Here is a 15520-nt window from a genome sequence, read left to right as displayed (position 1 = left end):
ACCTGTTTAAACTGACCAACAAAAAAAAAAGACAGCCTTTTTCATAGCCTGGATATTTTCCTTACATAGATGTACTTTATTGATAATTTTGTTGTTGTTCAACAGAATGAATGATCTGAACTCCTCCTGAGTTTTTTGTTAGCTTGTTGCTAAGTAGCTTCAAGGTGCCATCCCACTTTTAGCTTCACTTGGCGGCTACAAGCAAGGAAAGCAAGTTGCCATAGGAACTGGGTTGAATGCTGTGTGAGTGGGCTTCAGGGTACCATCTAACAAATGGCAGCACACTCCATACTCATCCTCGCCTGGAAGATCTGGCAGACGGAAAGGTATGCATACTCCAGGGTCCGTGGCCTCAACCACCTCGCAGACAAAGTCTCACAAGGGGACCATCAAAGTGTGACAGCACTTATTATCTTTTTCATTATCAACCATGAATTAATCATGTGAAATGAATGACTTAAGTTCAAACTGTTAAATGAAAACTCTCCAAGGATTATAACAAAACTACAGACTTAAAATAGGCAGTTTCTGTTGTCATGTTTTTTCTAAAATAATGCCACAAAGGCTAAACTCACAAGACATTTAACAAGAAGCAGCCTAATTGAGAATAAAGCCCTGCTGTTGAGCAGCTTTTGGCAGGCAAAGGATGTAATTTGCTGCTGTAATTTGCAAAGTATCTTGAAGTACTTCAGTGCATGGGAGGAGGACAGATATACCTTCGTGCAAAGGGAAAGTTGAGGCAGGCACTAGTCGACACATTCCGAGGGCTGTCCAATGGGCTGCTTGCAGCTGAAAGAGGAAGGACTTCAAGTTACTATTTGTTGTATTCACACCTTTATTAATAACTGACACAGGGGAATTAAAATAAGTCTAAAGATACTGCAAATTACTATCTGGCAGTATTTATGAGGTGACTTCATTGTTTTACACACAACCCCAATTGCTACAGCAACAAGCACCTCCGAATGGTACGACACATCATTTTGGTTTTACTTCTCCAAACATTCCAGAAGCCCCTATTTATGTCCAGCCATAACTGGAGAGTCGGGGTCTATCAGACCAAAGGGGTTGAGCACCATTTTGAATCTGAGAAATGAAGGCAATTAGAGAGTGATTGCACTCTATCATGACATAATCCTCGACAGATTGCACATCTACACACTACTGGCATGAGCGGCCTCGAGTCCCTAGAATTTCCAGTGAGTGCAGCCGCTTGAAGCATTTAGCGGAATGTCAATATTGTTGATTCAGAAAGCAGCCGCCCCAAATTATAGGTTGAGACTAAATTCATTGAGCCGTCAATGTGATCCCCAGACATAGTTTGTTGTACCATGATGGGGAACACACTACAGGCTGAGTAATTTAATCACCATCGCTTCCAAAACAGGAAGGCAGAAATCACAAACTTGGGCATCAGTAAAGTTGCACATTCTGGAACTGAACCCCCATAAAGGCCACAACACTTTCGAGGTCCAACTGCCCTTGTAGATGACATCATGCCGAACATCAACTGACATTTGTTTCAAAAAGGATCGCTACATCGTATCCCAAACTTTTGATGACATCACTCCAAGTGGAGACGGGGGTGGCAGTGACGTCAACTGCGACTGTTAACGTCTAACGTTAGCCACAGGTTGGTAGGTCGGTTGCTATAAATGTCGCAGCGTGTTATGCACTAGAAATAGTGATTTGTTTCATATCATAATATATAGCGATAGACCAAAACATTATTTGTAGTTTCATGACTTTGGACAGCAGAGTAACAAAGTGGTTAGAACGTCTGCTAGATAACATAACAGCCAGTGTCCACGCTGATTAATATATTTGACATGCTGTGGCAATAGCTTTCAAAACGACAAGACGACAGAAAGTGATCCATCCGGCACACCTTTTGGCATTCGAGTACACACAGGTGCCATTCCACCGCTGTCACAGCTAGGGTACAATGTACAAAGGCAGAAAATTGCCCCCCCCCCAAATTACAGGTCTGTGCTGTTTCTACAGAATAGTGAGATCGGGGGAGGGGGGACTTTCATAAGGCTTTTTAATTCTAATTTACAGGGGACTTTATAGCTAAAGGTTCCTTGCTTTGATTTTAGCCTTCCCAAAGTGCAGCCATGTTTAATTGGCTGTGTACAGAAGCCAAAAGGACAGGTTCTTACAGGAAGGTGTCTTACAGAAATGCTACATTTAACTTAAATTATCTTGTACTTAAGTGGCGTGCCAGTTGCAAAAGTCTGCCACCAGAGATCTCCTTGTGTGGTCCCAAAACTTTCAGCTACCTTCTGAGGTAATCCGGGCAGCAGACATACCAAATTCTAAAGGCTCAGCAGGTGGGTGCTTGCAAATAAAGATGAGGGAGAATTTTTTTTTGTTCCTCATCTGGTTTTGTGTTACCACAGATAAGGAGCTTGTTTCGGAGTAATTTGAACCATCAAATGTGTCAGGTGATTAGTCAATGTCTTCTTCTTCTCCTTTCGGCTTGTCCCGTTAGGGGTCGCCACAGCGTGTCATCTTAAATGAACACATATTTGTTTGGCACAGTTTTACGCCGGATGCCATCCTGAGTAATTTGTACCTTGCAAAAAACAGCAAAAACCTAAGGTCTGACACGGTCTAAAATCTTATTAATGGGCCCAATAATTTACCAACTGTAACCTTGGGAGTTCATACTCCGGTTTCTTAAAATCGTTGATACGTTTCTTTATAATCCCCTGACACTTAAGAGTTGCTATTTATATATTGTATATATGATCTGCGGAAATGTGAATTCTGAGGAGGGTTGGAGCTGAAGCTCATATTTTGACTCCCGGTTTGTTTGTCTGGAAAGTCCAAAGAGGACGTGACATGAAAGTTGTTGTGAAGCCAAAAGGGGATCCAAAGCAACAAGACAGGACAAGACCATACTCACCCTTAAGAGAAGAAACAAGATCTTAGCGGCGTGAAATGAGAGCCAGTGCTCATTTCTAGTGTGTATCACAATGTTCTTAAATAGTTTGGCCACAAACGCGCTGAGACACAGAGATCAACCAATTATGGAGAGCTCGAATTACGAGAAATGGGATTGGACTGGTTCAACTGTAAAAGAATTGGAACAAGAGACTTGTGTGTGTGTGTGTGCGTCGTTGCCGGATCTCACAGATAACGTGTATTAAGAACCAGATAGCCAACACACTCAATTAGGTGTTACAGGAGAGTAAAACTATTCTCTCGAAGGTTATTGTCATCACATCAACAGTTGCGCTACTTTTGGCTTGGAGATAAAGTAGCTGCATTGTTTTTTTTAAGGAGAATAGCATTTTGCCTAGGTCATCTTAGAATTAGATTAGATTTACCGTATTCGATCATTGTTTTGATCTAGCGGTTGTTTGAGTTCAATTCCATTTACATTTTTCAAAAATCTTCTTTTGAGCCACTGGCTGTAGTAATACCCTCAATTTACTCCTTTTCTTTGATTGCTCAACAGGGAATTTTTAGAACTGTGTTAAGAAACTAATAACATCATTGAAAAAGAAGGTGGATTCAGACAGAGAAATGAATTCACAGAGCTACTGTGACGACTTAAAGGTAATTAGTCCGTGTTGCATTCATTTCCCACATTTAATCTGTTACTTACTTACGCTCTATCTGGCATGATGATGATGATGCCATTGCACCTTCCAAACGGACAAAAAAATTACAACGCTGCTCACAATTTACTGACCAACACTGTACCATGATGCACGGAACTGAACAGCTTAATGAATAACCTCTTGGGAATTACTATTCAGAATTGTGTGTAATAAACCTAGATATTTATGATATTTCTATAAAAATGAAGGGTTTTGTTTTGGTTTCACACTCAAGCTTGCAACATCTTAAAAGCAGATATTATGCAACTATAGCGTAGAGTTTACATATAAACAACACCCCAGCCCTCACAGAAGTGTTTTTTAAGACAACAAATTTAAATCAACAGCAACAAAGACCTGAAATGCAAATTTTGTATTGGAGCTACTGTTGAAAATCAGAGCATGGCTCTTACCTGTGTGGACTGAGAGTGGAGAGAGAGGTCGGGACAAAGTGGGTGATGGCGTGCCGACACAGAGGGTCTTCCTGTTGTTGCTGCGACAGCTGGAGCACAAACAGAATAGGAGTCCAATCAACAGCTTCTCTCAACACAACAACAATCAATGTTGATCACACAGAAGACTTCCAAAGAAACCTGCTCCCAGGTAAAGCGGGTAATGTTGGGAAAGGTGTTTTGTCTTTTGGTTTCTATGTAAACAATGTCATTCAATTGAAAAATGGTTGTTGCAAATACAGAGCGTCCACAAAAATGCTCCCTGATTTCATGATGTTGTGATACTAAACTAATTCAAATATATATTCAGAAAGATGGAATTCCATAGTTCCGACATAGATTCTTCTTTTTTGAGGGGTAACTACTGGAGATTTGGATGCTAGATGGTTCCCCACCACACGGGCATCTCGCTGACGGAGGATTTTTCAATGAGCATCTGCGAAAAAGATTGATGGACCGTGCTGGATACGACGATTTGGTGTTCTGCAAGTGGCCTGCAACGGCACTGGCCCTAACCACTTGTGCCTTCCGTCTTTATAAATCGAGGATCGTGAGTGTCCCCCCACTTCCTACAACAAGATGAACTGAAAAATTGTACCATTGCAGTAGTACACATGATCACTCTGGATATACTGCAGAGACTGGACAGAGCAAGGCTACCGCATTGATGTTTGGAGAGTAACCAGGCAGTAATCCTCCCCTATAACACATGAAACTACATGAAATCATGAATCTATAGCTACAAACTGTGAAAGAGTATTATAATGTTACATCTTGTATCTGTTTAGAATCGCTGAGTGTTTTTGTGGACATCCTGTATAACATCTGTCACAATATTAACAGAACACACACTGATCTGCTCCGAACAGTTAAGCAGATTGTTAAAACGCTCCATGTCAAAACCACCTTGTGTATTTCTAAAAGTTTTATATAATCATCATGGCCTTCACTATCCAGTATAAATTCTATTCTTATGCAACACTTGTATTGACTTGTGTATTATACAGCTGTATTACGTAGCCGAATGAGAGCATTGACACCGCACGGATTAATGGGATGTGACCTCGGAAGTACGCGCAATCCACTAAGCTCCGGCCTTTGGCAGTACAGCAAGAAAGTCATAATAACATCAGATAACATTTTAACCAGATGTGGAATGGTGGACAAGGAGGAGGAGGAGGAGGAGGAGAAGGATAGCGGTGGTCCAGTTTTATCATCAAGGTTGTGTCCACTTTTAAAGGGAAACATTTTTATGTTTTTTGCAATTGATGGCTTTAAGTTAGGAATGACACAAAGCGATCATATCACAGGTATATGTGGAGCACCGTGTTTTAGTCTCAACTTCACAAGACCAAATACCACTTCCATTCCTTCCAGTTACCAAAATAAAGCCCTAACAAACACCCTGAAAAGAGTTTGATGGACTTTTTTGTGCCGTCCACTGGGATTTAAACCAACCTTTTGACATTATTTCCACCCTACGAGCAGATCTGCCTGGAAGAATGTTTATGTAACTACAAAACTCTACACACGACAATGGCCTTAGAGTGTAGGAGGGACAACTAATGAGAGTCAAAATACAAAGAAGGAACCTCATGTCAACAGACTCGAGGGTAATGGGAGTGGGTGCAATGACATCAACGGCGGACCCAGTTTGAGCTGCAGATGTCCGAGGCTGAATTGTGTATGTGTGTGGCGGGGGGGGGGACACACACACACACACATCATACACATCAACTTTTGCAGATGTTTCACCAGAATGAACACTGCGAATGTGCTGCGGGAGTACTTTAAGCAGATATTAAGCAAACCCCCTCAAAATAAGGAAGAACATTAACGTTTAGGTGTCTTCAACACTAGCAACAACAAAAAAAATCTTTTCTAGACCATTTTTACATGAGTACAATAACGAGATTGCGTTCGTAAGGGTTGACATTTGACTTTAACACATTGGGAATTTACTTAACCCTGGAAAACATGGCTACATCAAGTCCAAAAATGAAACCTTTGAGAAAGATAAACTGAAGTATAATAGACATTTATTTGAGGGCACATTTATCAAAACGACAGGAATGGTAACATATGGCCCTCCAGTCTGGAGCGTTTCTCTCTGTTTTCAGGGTAGACAAAGTGATATACTGAAAAAACATAAACAATGGTTCGGCCCCATTCGTTGAGCTCGTTATCACGGCCTGGAGGGGTTTTGTTATATGAGGGTATTAACAATAAACATTCAACACCGCTACTACAAACTATATTAGTCTGTCAACCACTGATGTCAAACCGTCGGGTCAAGCGTCTTCATTATTTGGATGTCGACGTCCACACATGTACTGCAGCCTCCATGTACAGTAGTTGGCCCGAATTAGTTAGGGTGATGTATTGGTGAGTTGCTGTAATGTTAAACCTCATCCCACCAGAGCTTACCTGAAACCTAAGAGTCTGCTAACTAGTCAGTACACAACGAGCACTACCCCACACAAAAGCATCAACGATTCCCTCCCAGAGTCTGGGATTAACGCTGGAGCATGTAGCTCTACAGCTACAATGTTTCACGTCAAGGCGCGGGTGATAAACAAAACAAAACAAAAAAACTAAATGTAACGGGTCTTCCTATGTTGATCACAAGCCATAAAAGTCATTGGAAAAGAATACCAAACAATCGCAGCAAACAGCACGAGAGTGTAAAACTATCGTCAGTTAAAACGTCAAATCTCAAGTCCGCCAACGAACCTTTTCGAGCGCTTCAGCAAGGCTCCGGGAAATAAATGGGACTTGCTCTGGCTCGGTTGACTTGGGTCCGACATGCTTGATGAATTTCTTTCCCGAGCTTCAAAGTGTTTCGAGCTCTTCAGGACACTGGAGCTCCACTTCTGCTCTCCCCGACCATCGTCTTGTTTTCGGCGACTGCTTTTTTGTGTTCAACGCCGACTTCCCCTGCCGCGTGCAGAACGACTCAAAAGACGTTTCGACGCTCCTCACTTGCTCCGGTTCGCCGTAGGGCTGTGGCGGTGTCCCCGAAACATCAACCCCATGGCGGCGTTATTTGCTGGGTCCAAGACGTGCAAACGCTGCTTGCTTGCGTGAGTGTTTCTGCAACTGTGAGGAACCTGAAGTCTCATGCTGCGTTCAAGTGCTGCTCGGTTACTCCGGCTCCCGCTGCTGCCTCAGTTTAAAAGCGACAGCCAGCGATTGATAATTTCTTAAATGCCTCAAGTGACCTTCAAATCCGTTGTACTTTGAGAAAGAAACTTCACTGTGAAAATGCTAAAGCACATTTTAACGTTTGCATACACTGTATAAAGTGTAGCTACACGGATAGCTCGTTTGTTGTCGTAAATCGTCTTCGTCTCAAGCGGGGGAGGTTGTGAAAATGTAACATGGTCCTCAGAGGATATCAAGAGGTATTAAGATCAAACACCTCCGCAAAAAAGAGGGTTTAAACAATAAATATACTACAAACTTTGATCCAAAAACACTATAATATCATTAGCGATTGTGTATTTCTCTGAATTACTCTTAAAAATACACCTGTAATACTTTGAAATGTGTTTTCATATGTTACATTATTAAAGCGGGGGGGGGGTAAAAGAATTTGAGAAATGGATTTATGTGGTCTCTCTGTAGCGCAATTTTTCACCTGTTGCAGGTGGGGCTGGAACTTATTCTTGTTGATAAACTGCATAATAAAACTGAAATGGCTCCCCTGCTCTAAAGAAGTCATTTCAATACTCCCGCAATTGTTCATTTCTAATACTACTGGGCAAGTGATTACAGCATTTATATGACATGGCATTGTTTTAAAGCAAAAATGCTGTTCCTCAGTTTAGATGTTGTTGCTGTTATGTGGAGCAGGCCAGAACAATGTGGTGCTATTATTCAACAGTCTGTCAAAGTGAAACGGAATTGAAAACCACAGAACACTTATTTTCATGTGCTGGGAGAAGAACTATGCACAGTTAAAAAAAAATTTAAAAAAAGATCCTCTTCCACCAGAATCCATTTCTTCAGAATCCATTTCTTCTACTGTTTTGTGGATAACATGAGCCGAAACAAGTCCGTGACAAAGTTTAAGTTGGACATCTATGCAGTTGTCAAGTAATGCAAGTCAATAAACGGCATAAAAGGTGGATTTGAAATCGCTGATGTTGTGATGTAGTTTTGTCAATTAATATTCAAGTATCCATACACTTAGTGGTTAGGAACCAGCCACTCAACTCCGCTGATCGGTAACATGGCATTTTCAGGTTTTAGCAAGCGGGTGTCAACTGTCGATTAAGTATACAGATCGTATGTCGTGTTTTACAAGAACAATTAACCATCCGTCCATCCATTTTCTTAGCCGCTTATCCTCACGAGGGTCGCAGGAAGTGCTGGAGCCTATCCCAGCTGTCAACAGGCAGGAGGCAGGGTGCACCCTGAACTGGTCGCCAGTCAATCGCAGGGGACATCAAGACAGACAACAGTCACACTCACAATCAGACCTAGGGGCAGTTTAGAGTGTCCAATTAATGTTGCATGTTTTTGGGATGGGGGAGAAAACCGGAGTGCCCGGAGAAAACCCACGCAGGGACAGGGAGAACATGCAAACTCCACACATGCGGGTCCAGGATTGAAGCCGGGACCTCAGAACTGCGAGGCCAATGCTTTCCAGCTGATCCAATTTGCTGCCCATAATTAACTATATTAATTATAATTTATGATGTAACAGTGGATAAAATGGCGACGCTTGGTCATTTTCACAATTGACGATCATCGGTGCGGGTTCAACTCCATTTAAAGGGAGCTGACAATGAGCAAAATATCCACCTCTTTTAATTTTCACCAGAGGTGTGTTGAGTAGCCAAGTACAGTACAAGTAAAAGTAGTAAGTTTAGAATATGACTCAAGTGAAAGAAAAAAATTGTCGTCTAAATATTTATTTGAGTAAGAAAATATTCAGGGGCGGCACGGTTGAGAAGCTGTAGAGTGTTGGGCTCAGAGTTCTGAGACCCGGGGTTCAAATCCTAACCCCACCTCTGTGGAGTTTGCATGTTCTTCCCGTGCCTGTTTGGGTTTTCTCCGAGCACTCCGGTTTCCTCCCGCACACAAAAAAAAACACATGCATAAATTGAAGACTCTAAATTGCCCCTTGGTGTGATTGTTAATGCGACTGTTGTCTGTCTCCATGTGCCCTCCGATTGGGAGGAAACCAATTCAGGGTGTACCCACCTCCTGCCGGATGACAACCGGCATAAGCTCAAGCACACCCGCAACCCTTGTGAGGATCAGCGCCTCAGAAAATGGATGGAAAATATTCAGTGAAAAAATGTATTTTTTTTAACGCCAGGTGGAAAATAATTAGAATAGCTTGATAAAAGGACATTTCATGCATTTAAAACAAAAATTATCATTCAAAACTGATAAAAGGTTATTAAAGATTATGAAAATGATGTTAAAAAACTGAAAGAACCTGAAAAGGGAAACTGCTCAAAATAGTGTTAGGAAGCATGTGTCATAAATGAATGGAGTGATTAATGTTGTGCTTCTTCTTGCATCGTGTGAGCCTAATGGTAACAATCCTTGGCTCCATGCGAGGTAAGCTACTATACATTTGCTGATGTTGTTGTTTTGCTCCTTATTAGACTGACAAATGCTGATACTGTGACACAATCAAAATTGATAAAAAAAAATGATCAAAAGAAATGTGCAACAAATTGGCCGACTAAACAACGAATCATTTAAATGACAATGTAAAGTACCACTTAAAAAAAATGCCTGACTCAGAATTTGTTACAGAAGAAGACGTCTTCAATGAGGAGCTGTGATCCGCCTCCACTTTCCGCTCCTAACTCAAAGTTCATGAGCCCTGATCATGTTTATACATCCATCTGTTTTCCATACTGCCTATCCTCATGAGTGTCACAGGCAAGATGGTGCCTCTGGGTGAAAAGCGGGGTACACCCTGAACTGGTCGCAAGCCAATCGCAAGACACATTTCAACAAACAACCACCCGCACTTACATTCATACATACGGGCAGTTTAGAATCTTCAAGTAACCCACCATGCATGCTTTTGGAATGTGGAAGGAAACCAGAGTACCCGGAGAAAACCCATGCAGCCGCAGGGAGAACATGCAAATACTACACAGCCAACGCCGGATCTGAACCCAAGTCCTCAGAACTGTGATGCATGATGTGCTCACCCAAACAAGTCCCCCACCATTACGTTCTCAACCCGAGGTTCCACTTTGTGTCCACTAAATAATCAACAGGTTACTTAAATACATAAAGTATATTTCTCCATCTTGTGATCAGATGGGTGTTCGTTTTTTTTTTTAAGTTGCTAATTGTTGATTGGCCTCGGAAATTTAAATTGTATAAAGCTTACTATGTACAATACAAACAGCCATACACACTCATATGAAACTGGGCGAGGAGACTTCTCAAGAGTGAGGCAGATGTGCAAACCATGGGAATGTGACACAAAATTAATCTAAGTAGGGGTTTTCCCACACTCAGATTAAAATTCTGACATTAGACAATGAGATGCAAAGCGCAGCAAGTCGGATGAGATATGCTTTGAAGGATGTCAACACATGAGCAATCAGACGTGCGGTTGCTGTGTCATGAGATTATGTAAAACTGGCTTTGGCCAAATTCTTTTACATGAAAATTTTTTTTTTTAAATCTTCTCCTGTGGCGTGATAGCCAAGCACTGCTCACACACCCAGAATCCTGTTGGATGCAAACGTCTCTGTTTGTAGTGTTGCCTTCCTGCAGCCCACCCATCGTTGTTGCCAAGCAACCCACAGACTTCCACAGAACTAATAACTGATGGAGCTCAACTGGTAAAGCTTCTTAAAATACAAAGACAACCGCAATGTTGGTGTTGTATCGTGTTTTCAGAAGTTGAAGAATGACCTCATCTTAATTACTTACAGTATGCCGTGTTCATAACTGTATATGAGAAAGGCTTTCTTCCGATGAGCCAAAACTACTTTCATTTAAATCGACAACGGTGATATTACACTCTATTAGGTTTTGCAGCCACAGCACATCAACATATCTAATGTGAAGTTGATTTTTCTCTGGTTCGTCCACAAATGCTCATGCTTGCTAATAAAAAGACTACTTTAGTCAGAAAACAAATCAGTAGGCAGAAACCACCTACTCTGACGGTAGAGAAATGATTGCAAGATTTCTGGATTTCAAACTGAAGGGTACTCAATTTGTTGAGGGCAAAAAAAAAAAATGTTCAGTTGAGAAGCTTCTTCTTTCGGGAGAGGTTGTGACAGAAATAACTTTTTGCGAACCGATGGGAAGGGGAAGAAACTTTTAGACAAAGCAACTCGTCATGAGTCGTAGTTGATGCTCACAGCAGTATGTGACCTGGTCATCTTACCTCCAGGGGTGAAGGGTTTGCAAGGGGCTGCAAGGACTGCAGGGGCTGCACGGACTCAGGAGAGTGGGGCTCTGACACGTTGGTGATAAACTGAAAGGGACATGAGGGAAACACGGTTGCATGGGTTAGTACACTGGCCTGAGAAGGTTGGCACCTGGGATTAGTAAACGGAAAAAACATCAGACAAAGGTGTAAGGAAGCCACTCAGCCGTACGATGCACAGTATGATTCTATTGTTTAGTATGCAATTTCTTGACGTATCTTCACTAAAAGATGTTCATATAAACAACAGTAAACCATATAAAACCTTTAGAAGTGTGCACAAAAACATTCAATTTTGGTTCCACCAGACTATAAAACACATTCCCCCACAATCTTGTGATACCGGTGACCTGCAGCAGAGGTGTCAAGTAACAAAGTATTTGTACTTTGTTACTTGACACCGCTATACTGAAGGTATCTGTACTTTACTTGAGTATTTATTTTTCTGGGGAGTTTTGCATTTTTAATACAAATACCTACACTTTCTACCTTTATATTTTTAAAATTGCCCTTGTTACTTTTAAAACCTAAGGTCAGCCACGACACAAAAGAAGGGGTGGTAAAAGAGCCCATTTGTACCAGCAGTTTTTTAAAAAATACACTTTAAATGGACAAAAAGATTTTGACCTTTGCACCAGTCCACCAGATGGTCTACCACCTCTTTAAATGCTCTTCTCTTTTTTTTAACTCCTTTTTAGACATCTTAACTAGGATAAAGTGAAGTCATCATTCCTAAAGCTCAGAAAGAGAAAATTTTAACTCAAGAACGAACACCATCTTTAAATCCATCAACACAAATGAAAGCCTGGGTTGAACAAAAATTGGGGTCACTAGTACCTAATGACGCATGACTGAAAAATTTCACCCGCTCACTGGCGAAAGCTCATTTTTGAGGCAGGATGTTATGATGAAGAAAGGGGGAGAAAAAAAGCAGGACAAGCGCTTGACAGGAAACGGGTGTTAGCCACAAGTCGATAGCAAAAGCTAATGATGCTAATGCCGGCAGCGGAACCACGAAATAAAACAAATCCGGCGACAAAAAGTCGTTTCATCACCAGGTGACCTTGTCCAATAGTGCGCGGGCAACAACTGTGTGCTAACAAGAGCTTTATTCATCATAAAAGTTATAAAACATGCATCAACACTTAACCCCACTGTGTCATTGTGGTTTATGTCATAACACTTGTTTAATATGTACTGTAAATGTCCGTAAATTCCGGCCTATAAGGCGCGACTTTTTTCACACGCTTTCAACCCTGCGGCTTATGCGGTGATGCGACTATTTTAGTGCATTTTTTTCTAACGGCTGCAAGGGGGGACTCAATTGGAAAAGGTAAGAGTGTGCAATATATGTGCAGAGAAAGTGACTTTTACCGGTTTGGGCAGCGTATGTATGTACCAAATGGTATTTCCTTTACAAATGTACTGGGTGAGGGTTATAACCAGGTGCGCTCTGTAGGGGGGGAATTATGGTAATCATGTTTTGAAGCAGTTAAGGGACACTTTATGCTTTTTTTCTCCAAGTGTTTTAATAGTTTGTTTGTGACCTGTTAACCCCACTTAACCCATGGAGGTGGTTAGTTGAGCTAAATACTGTACTCAAGTAAGAGTATGTACCAGTATGTATGTACCAAATGGTATTTCCTTTACAAATGTACTGGGTGAGGCTTATAACCAGGTGCGCTCTGTGGGCCAGGAATTACAGTATATTGTAAGGTCTTTATTTAGCTGAATGCTCTATTCACATGAAAAAGGTCAATGGCGTTAAAATGTTTTGGAACCACTGCCATAAGATTAAAAAAAAAAAGCATTATTTGTTTATCTATTCATTTATTAGAAGGATACCTCCTTTTATTTCCACTTGTAACATATTTCTTTTTTATTTTAATTTATGTGTACAGTTTGCAGGTCACATTATTTTCTGACCTTTCTTTGATCAGGGGTGTCATTATTCATCTGCATGGTGACAACACTCAGCAGTAAGTGCCATTGACCAACACTTAAGCGAGCATCAAGTGCAGCCTTTGACGGTGCAAGACATGTTTTGACATTCAATTGACATCACATCACACTGCCATCTTGTTTCTCACCCAACATTTCCTGTCAGAGTGCATCGTTTTTGCCTTGAAACGTGCCAGCTCAGCCACTCATAGGTATGCGGCACCCAGATTCTGACCCTGCACTGTTTTTTCTAACAATGTGCAGTGCAGTTATTGTTTCATAGCGGGCGGAGGCATCTAGGTGCTAAACCAGCTACCAAAACACTAATGAACAGGTTGTCATAGTAATGAGGAAGACGATGTTGGGACTCGCAAAAACACAAACACGGCTCATCATGCTGCGTTATGTTTTGTCGACACACAATTCCTCATTCAGCTCACACAACCAAAGACCCTAATAGTGCCTAGCTGATGAATGACATTTTCATTTTAGCTGCACTTCTGTGCTTGTGTAAAGTAAGTAGAAAATCCTCTCATCGACTCATGGGTGGCATTCCATCAGAATGGCTCAAATTTTTGAAAGCACTGATGGCAGTAAAAGGCAAAAACAGAGCAGTCATATTCACCAACTCAACTCAACATTAACCCATGTTTACTTTTGCACAACGCAAGAATTATTATGGCCATTATCTCAAGGAACTAAGGATGTAAGTTTTTATTTGTATAGCACATTCACAAAAAATGCAAATCACCTCACAGACGCGCATGAAAATATGAGACAGATCATTGTTTGGGCTCGAGAAATATGTGCCAGAAAATGTGGATTCACAGCATGATCCAAATATCTGCAAAGATATAAACCAGATGAAAAATGCCTGTTTTGTTGTGATCATCCAGTCGCTCCCTCTCAGCTCGATGAGTGAGAACTTCCCTGCATTTAAGTGCCTTGAAAAAAAAAATGAAAAAAAAAACCGAAGAAAAACAAATGGCCCACGCTCAACTAAGATCATCCACTGGGGAATCAGATTGATTCCTACGCTCCTACACCTTATGGATCAGCATCTAGTAGGCAGCAGGTACCCACCCAGCATAAATTTATGTTGGAGTACTGCAACAAAATTTGAGTCAGTCAAAAGTAAGACTTTTTGAAAAGAGATGTCCATCGACCCATTATTCTGTATAATGTATCATATTTTTTAAACTCCACCATCCTAGCTGTCAGGAATCACCTTAAAATTTTTATATTAAAAAAAGATAAACACATTATCTTAAAGGGTATTCAGAACCTCAACGCTTTTGTTTCACTTCACTTCATGACGTCATGTGTACTTCCTGAACTGTAGTTGTAGGTCCACCTTATACGACTTTCCCAAACAGTTACAAAACAAGATATTTGTCACTGTGTTCACCTTTTGGAAGACAGGGGGTTAAAAGAAAGATATTTAACGGTTACTTACTCCAGAGTCAAGGATGGAATCTTGAGTTTATCCCGTCTGGACTTCATGTTTGCCACAAGAGGCGGCTCCTCTCTCAGCACAGTGCGGCACGATTCGCGCTCCTTGCCGGCTTCAAGTTCCCAACACTCATCGCTACAAGTTCCGCGGGTCCAAGTGGGATCACTTGGGCAACAGCGCGGCGTTCGGCAGCCGCTTCCCACCTAATGTGGTTAAAAGCTGAAACGTAATTTCTGTCGCGTGTGAGCAGACAACCCCCACCCCACCCCACAACACAACACAACACAACACAACCCCCACCGAGAGCGAGCGAGAGGAAGACCGGGCACCGTTCACCGCCATGTGACTGCTGAGAGGGGGGGCGGATGGGTGGGGAGGGGGGAGCCTCGCAGTCTATTGGCCGATGCCAAATCAATTCGGGCGGTGGGTGTCAGTCAGAAGTGGTAACCGAGCGTTGGACGCAATGATGTAATTGTGCTTTCCATTCCTGCAGTACTGACAGTCAGATCACATGGGCGACAAGGAAAGAAATGTCAACTTGTGCACAACAGAGCGCACGTTAACCTTTTAAGTCTCTTTCTGCTTCATGCAGAACGTTTTTGAGCACCTTGCAATGGTTTTGTCCGGTTTAACGCGT

General features: G+C 41.7%; 1 protein-coding gene across 5 annotated transcripts in view; it reads right to left on the bottom strand.

The window, feature by feature from the left end:
- The window catches only part of mast3b (microtubule associated serine/threonine kinase 3b), a 36781-nt gene extending 21616 nt beyond the window's left edge, over positions 1–15165 (bottom strand). Inside the window, exons 1-4 of one of the 5 annotated variants that reach the window (XM_061825081.1) lie at positions 14887–15165; positions 11448–11537; positions 4025–4113; positions 717–789 (exon numbers count right to left, since the gene is read on the bottom strand). In XM_061825081.1, coding sequence (XP_061681065.1) covers positions 717–789; positions 4025–4113; positions 11448–11537; positions 14887–14933 — 299 coding nt within the window. In that variant the 5' untranslated portion in view covers positions 14934–15165. Of the gene's footprint in view, positions 1–716; positions 790–4024; positions 4114–6796; positions 7349–11447; positions 11538–14886 lie in introns of those variants that run through there. The other 4 variants (XM_061825077.1, XM_061825078.1, XM_061825079.1 and 1 more) reach the window with 4 other exon arrangements.
- Between the last annotated feature and the right edge of the window lie 355 nt (positions 15166–15520).

This window comes from Syngnathoides biaculeatus, chromosome 7, assembly GCF_019802595.1.
Source record: "Syngnathoides biaculeatus isolate LvHL_M chromosome 7, ASM1980259v1, whole genome shotgun sequence".
Lineage (NCBI taxonomy): Eukaryota > Metazoa > Chordata > Actinopteri > Syngnathiformes > Syngnathidae > Syngnathoides > Syngnathoides biaculeatus.
The sequence above is the reverse complement of the archived record's forward strand: the minus strand, read 5'-3'. Positions and strand labels throughout refer to the sequence as shown.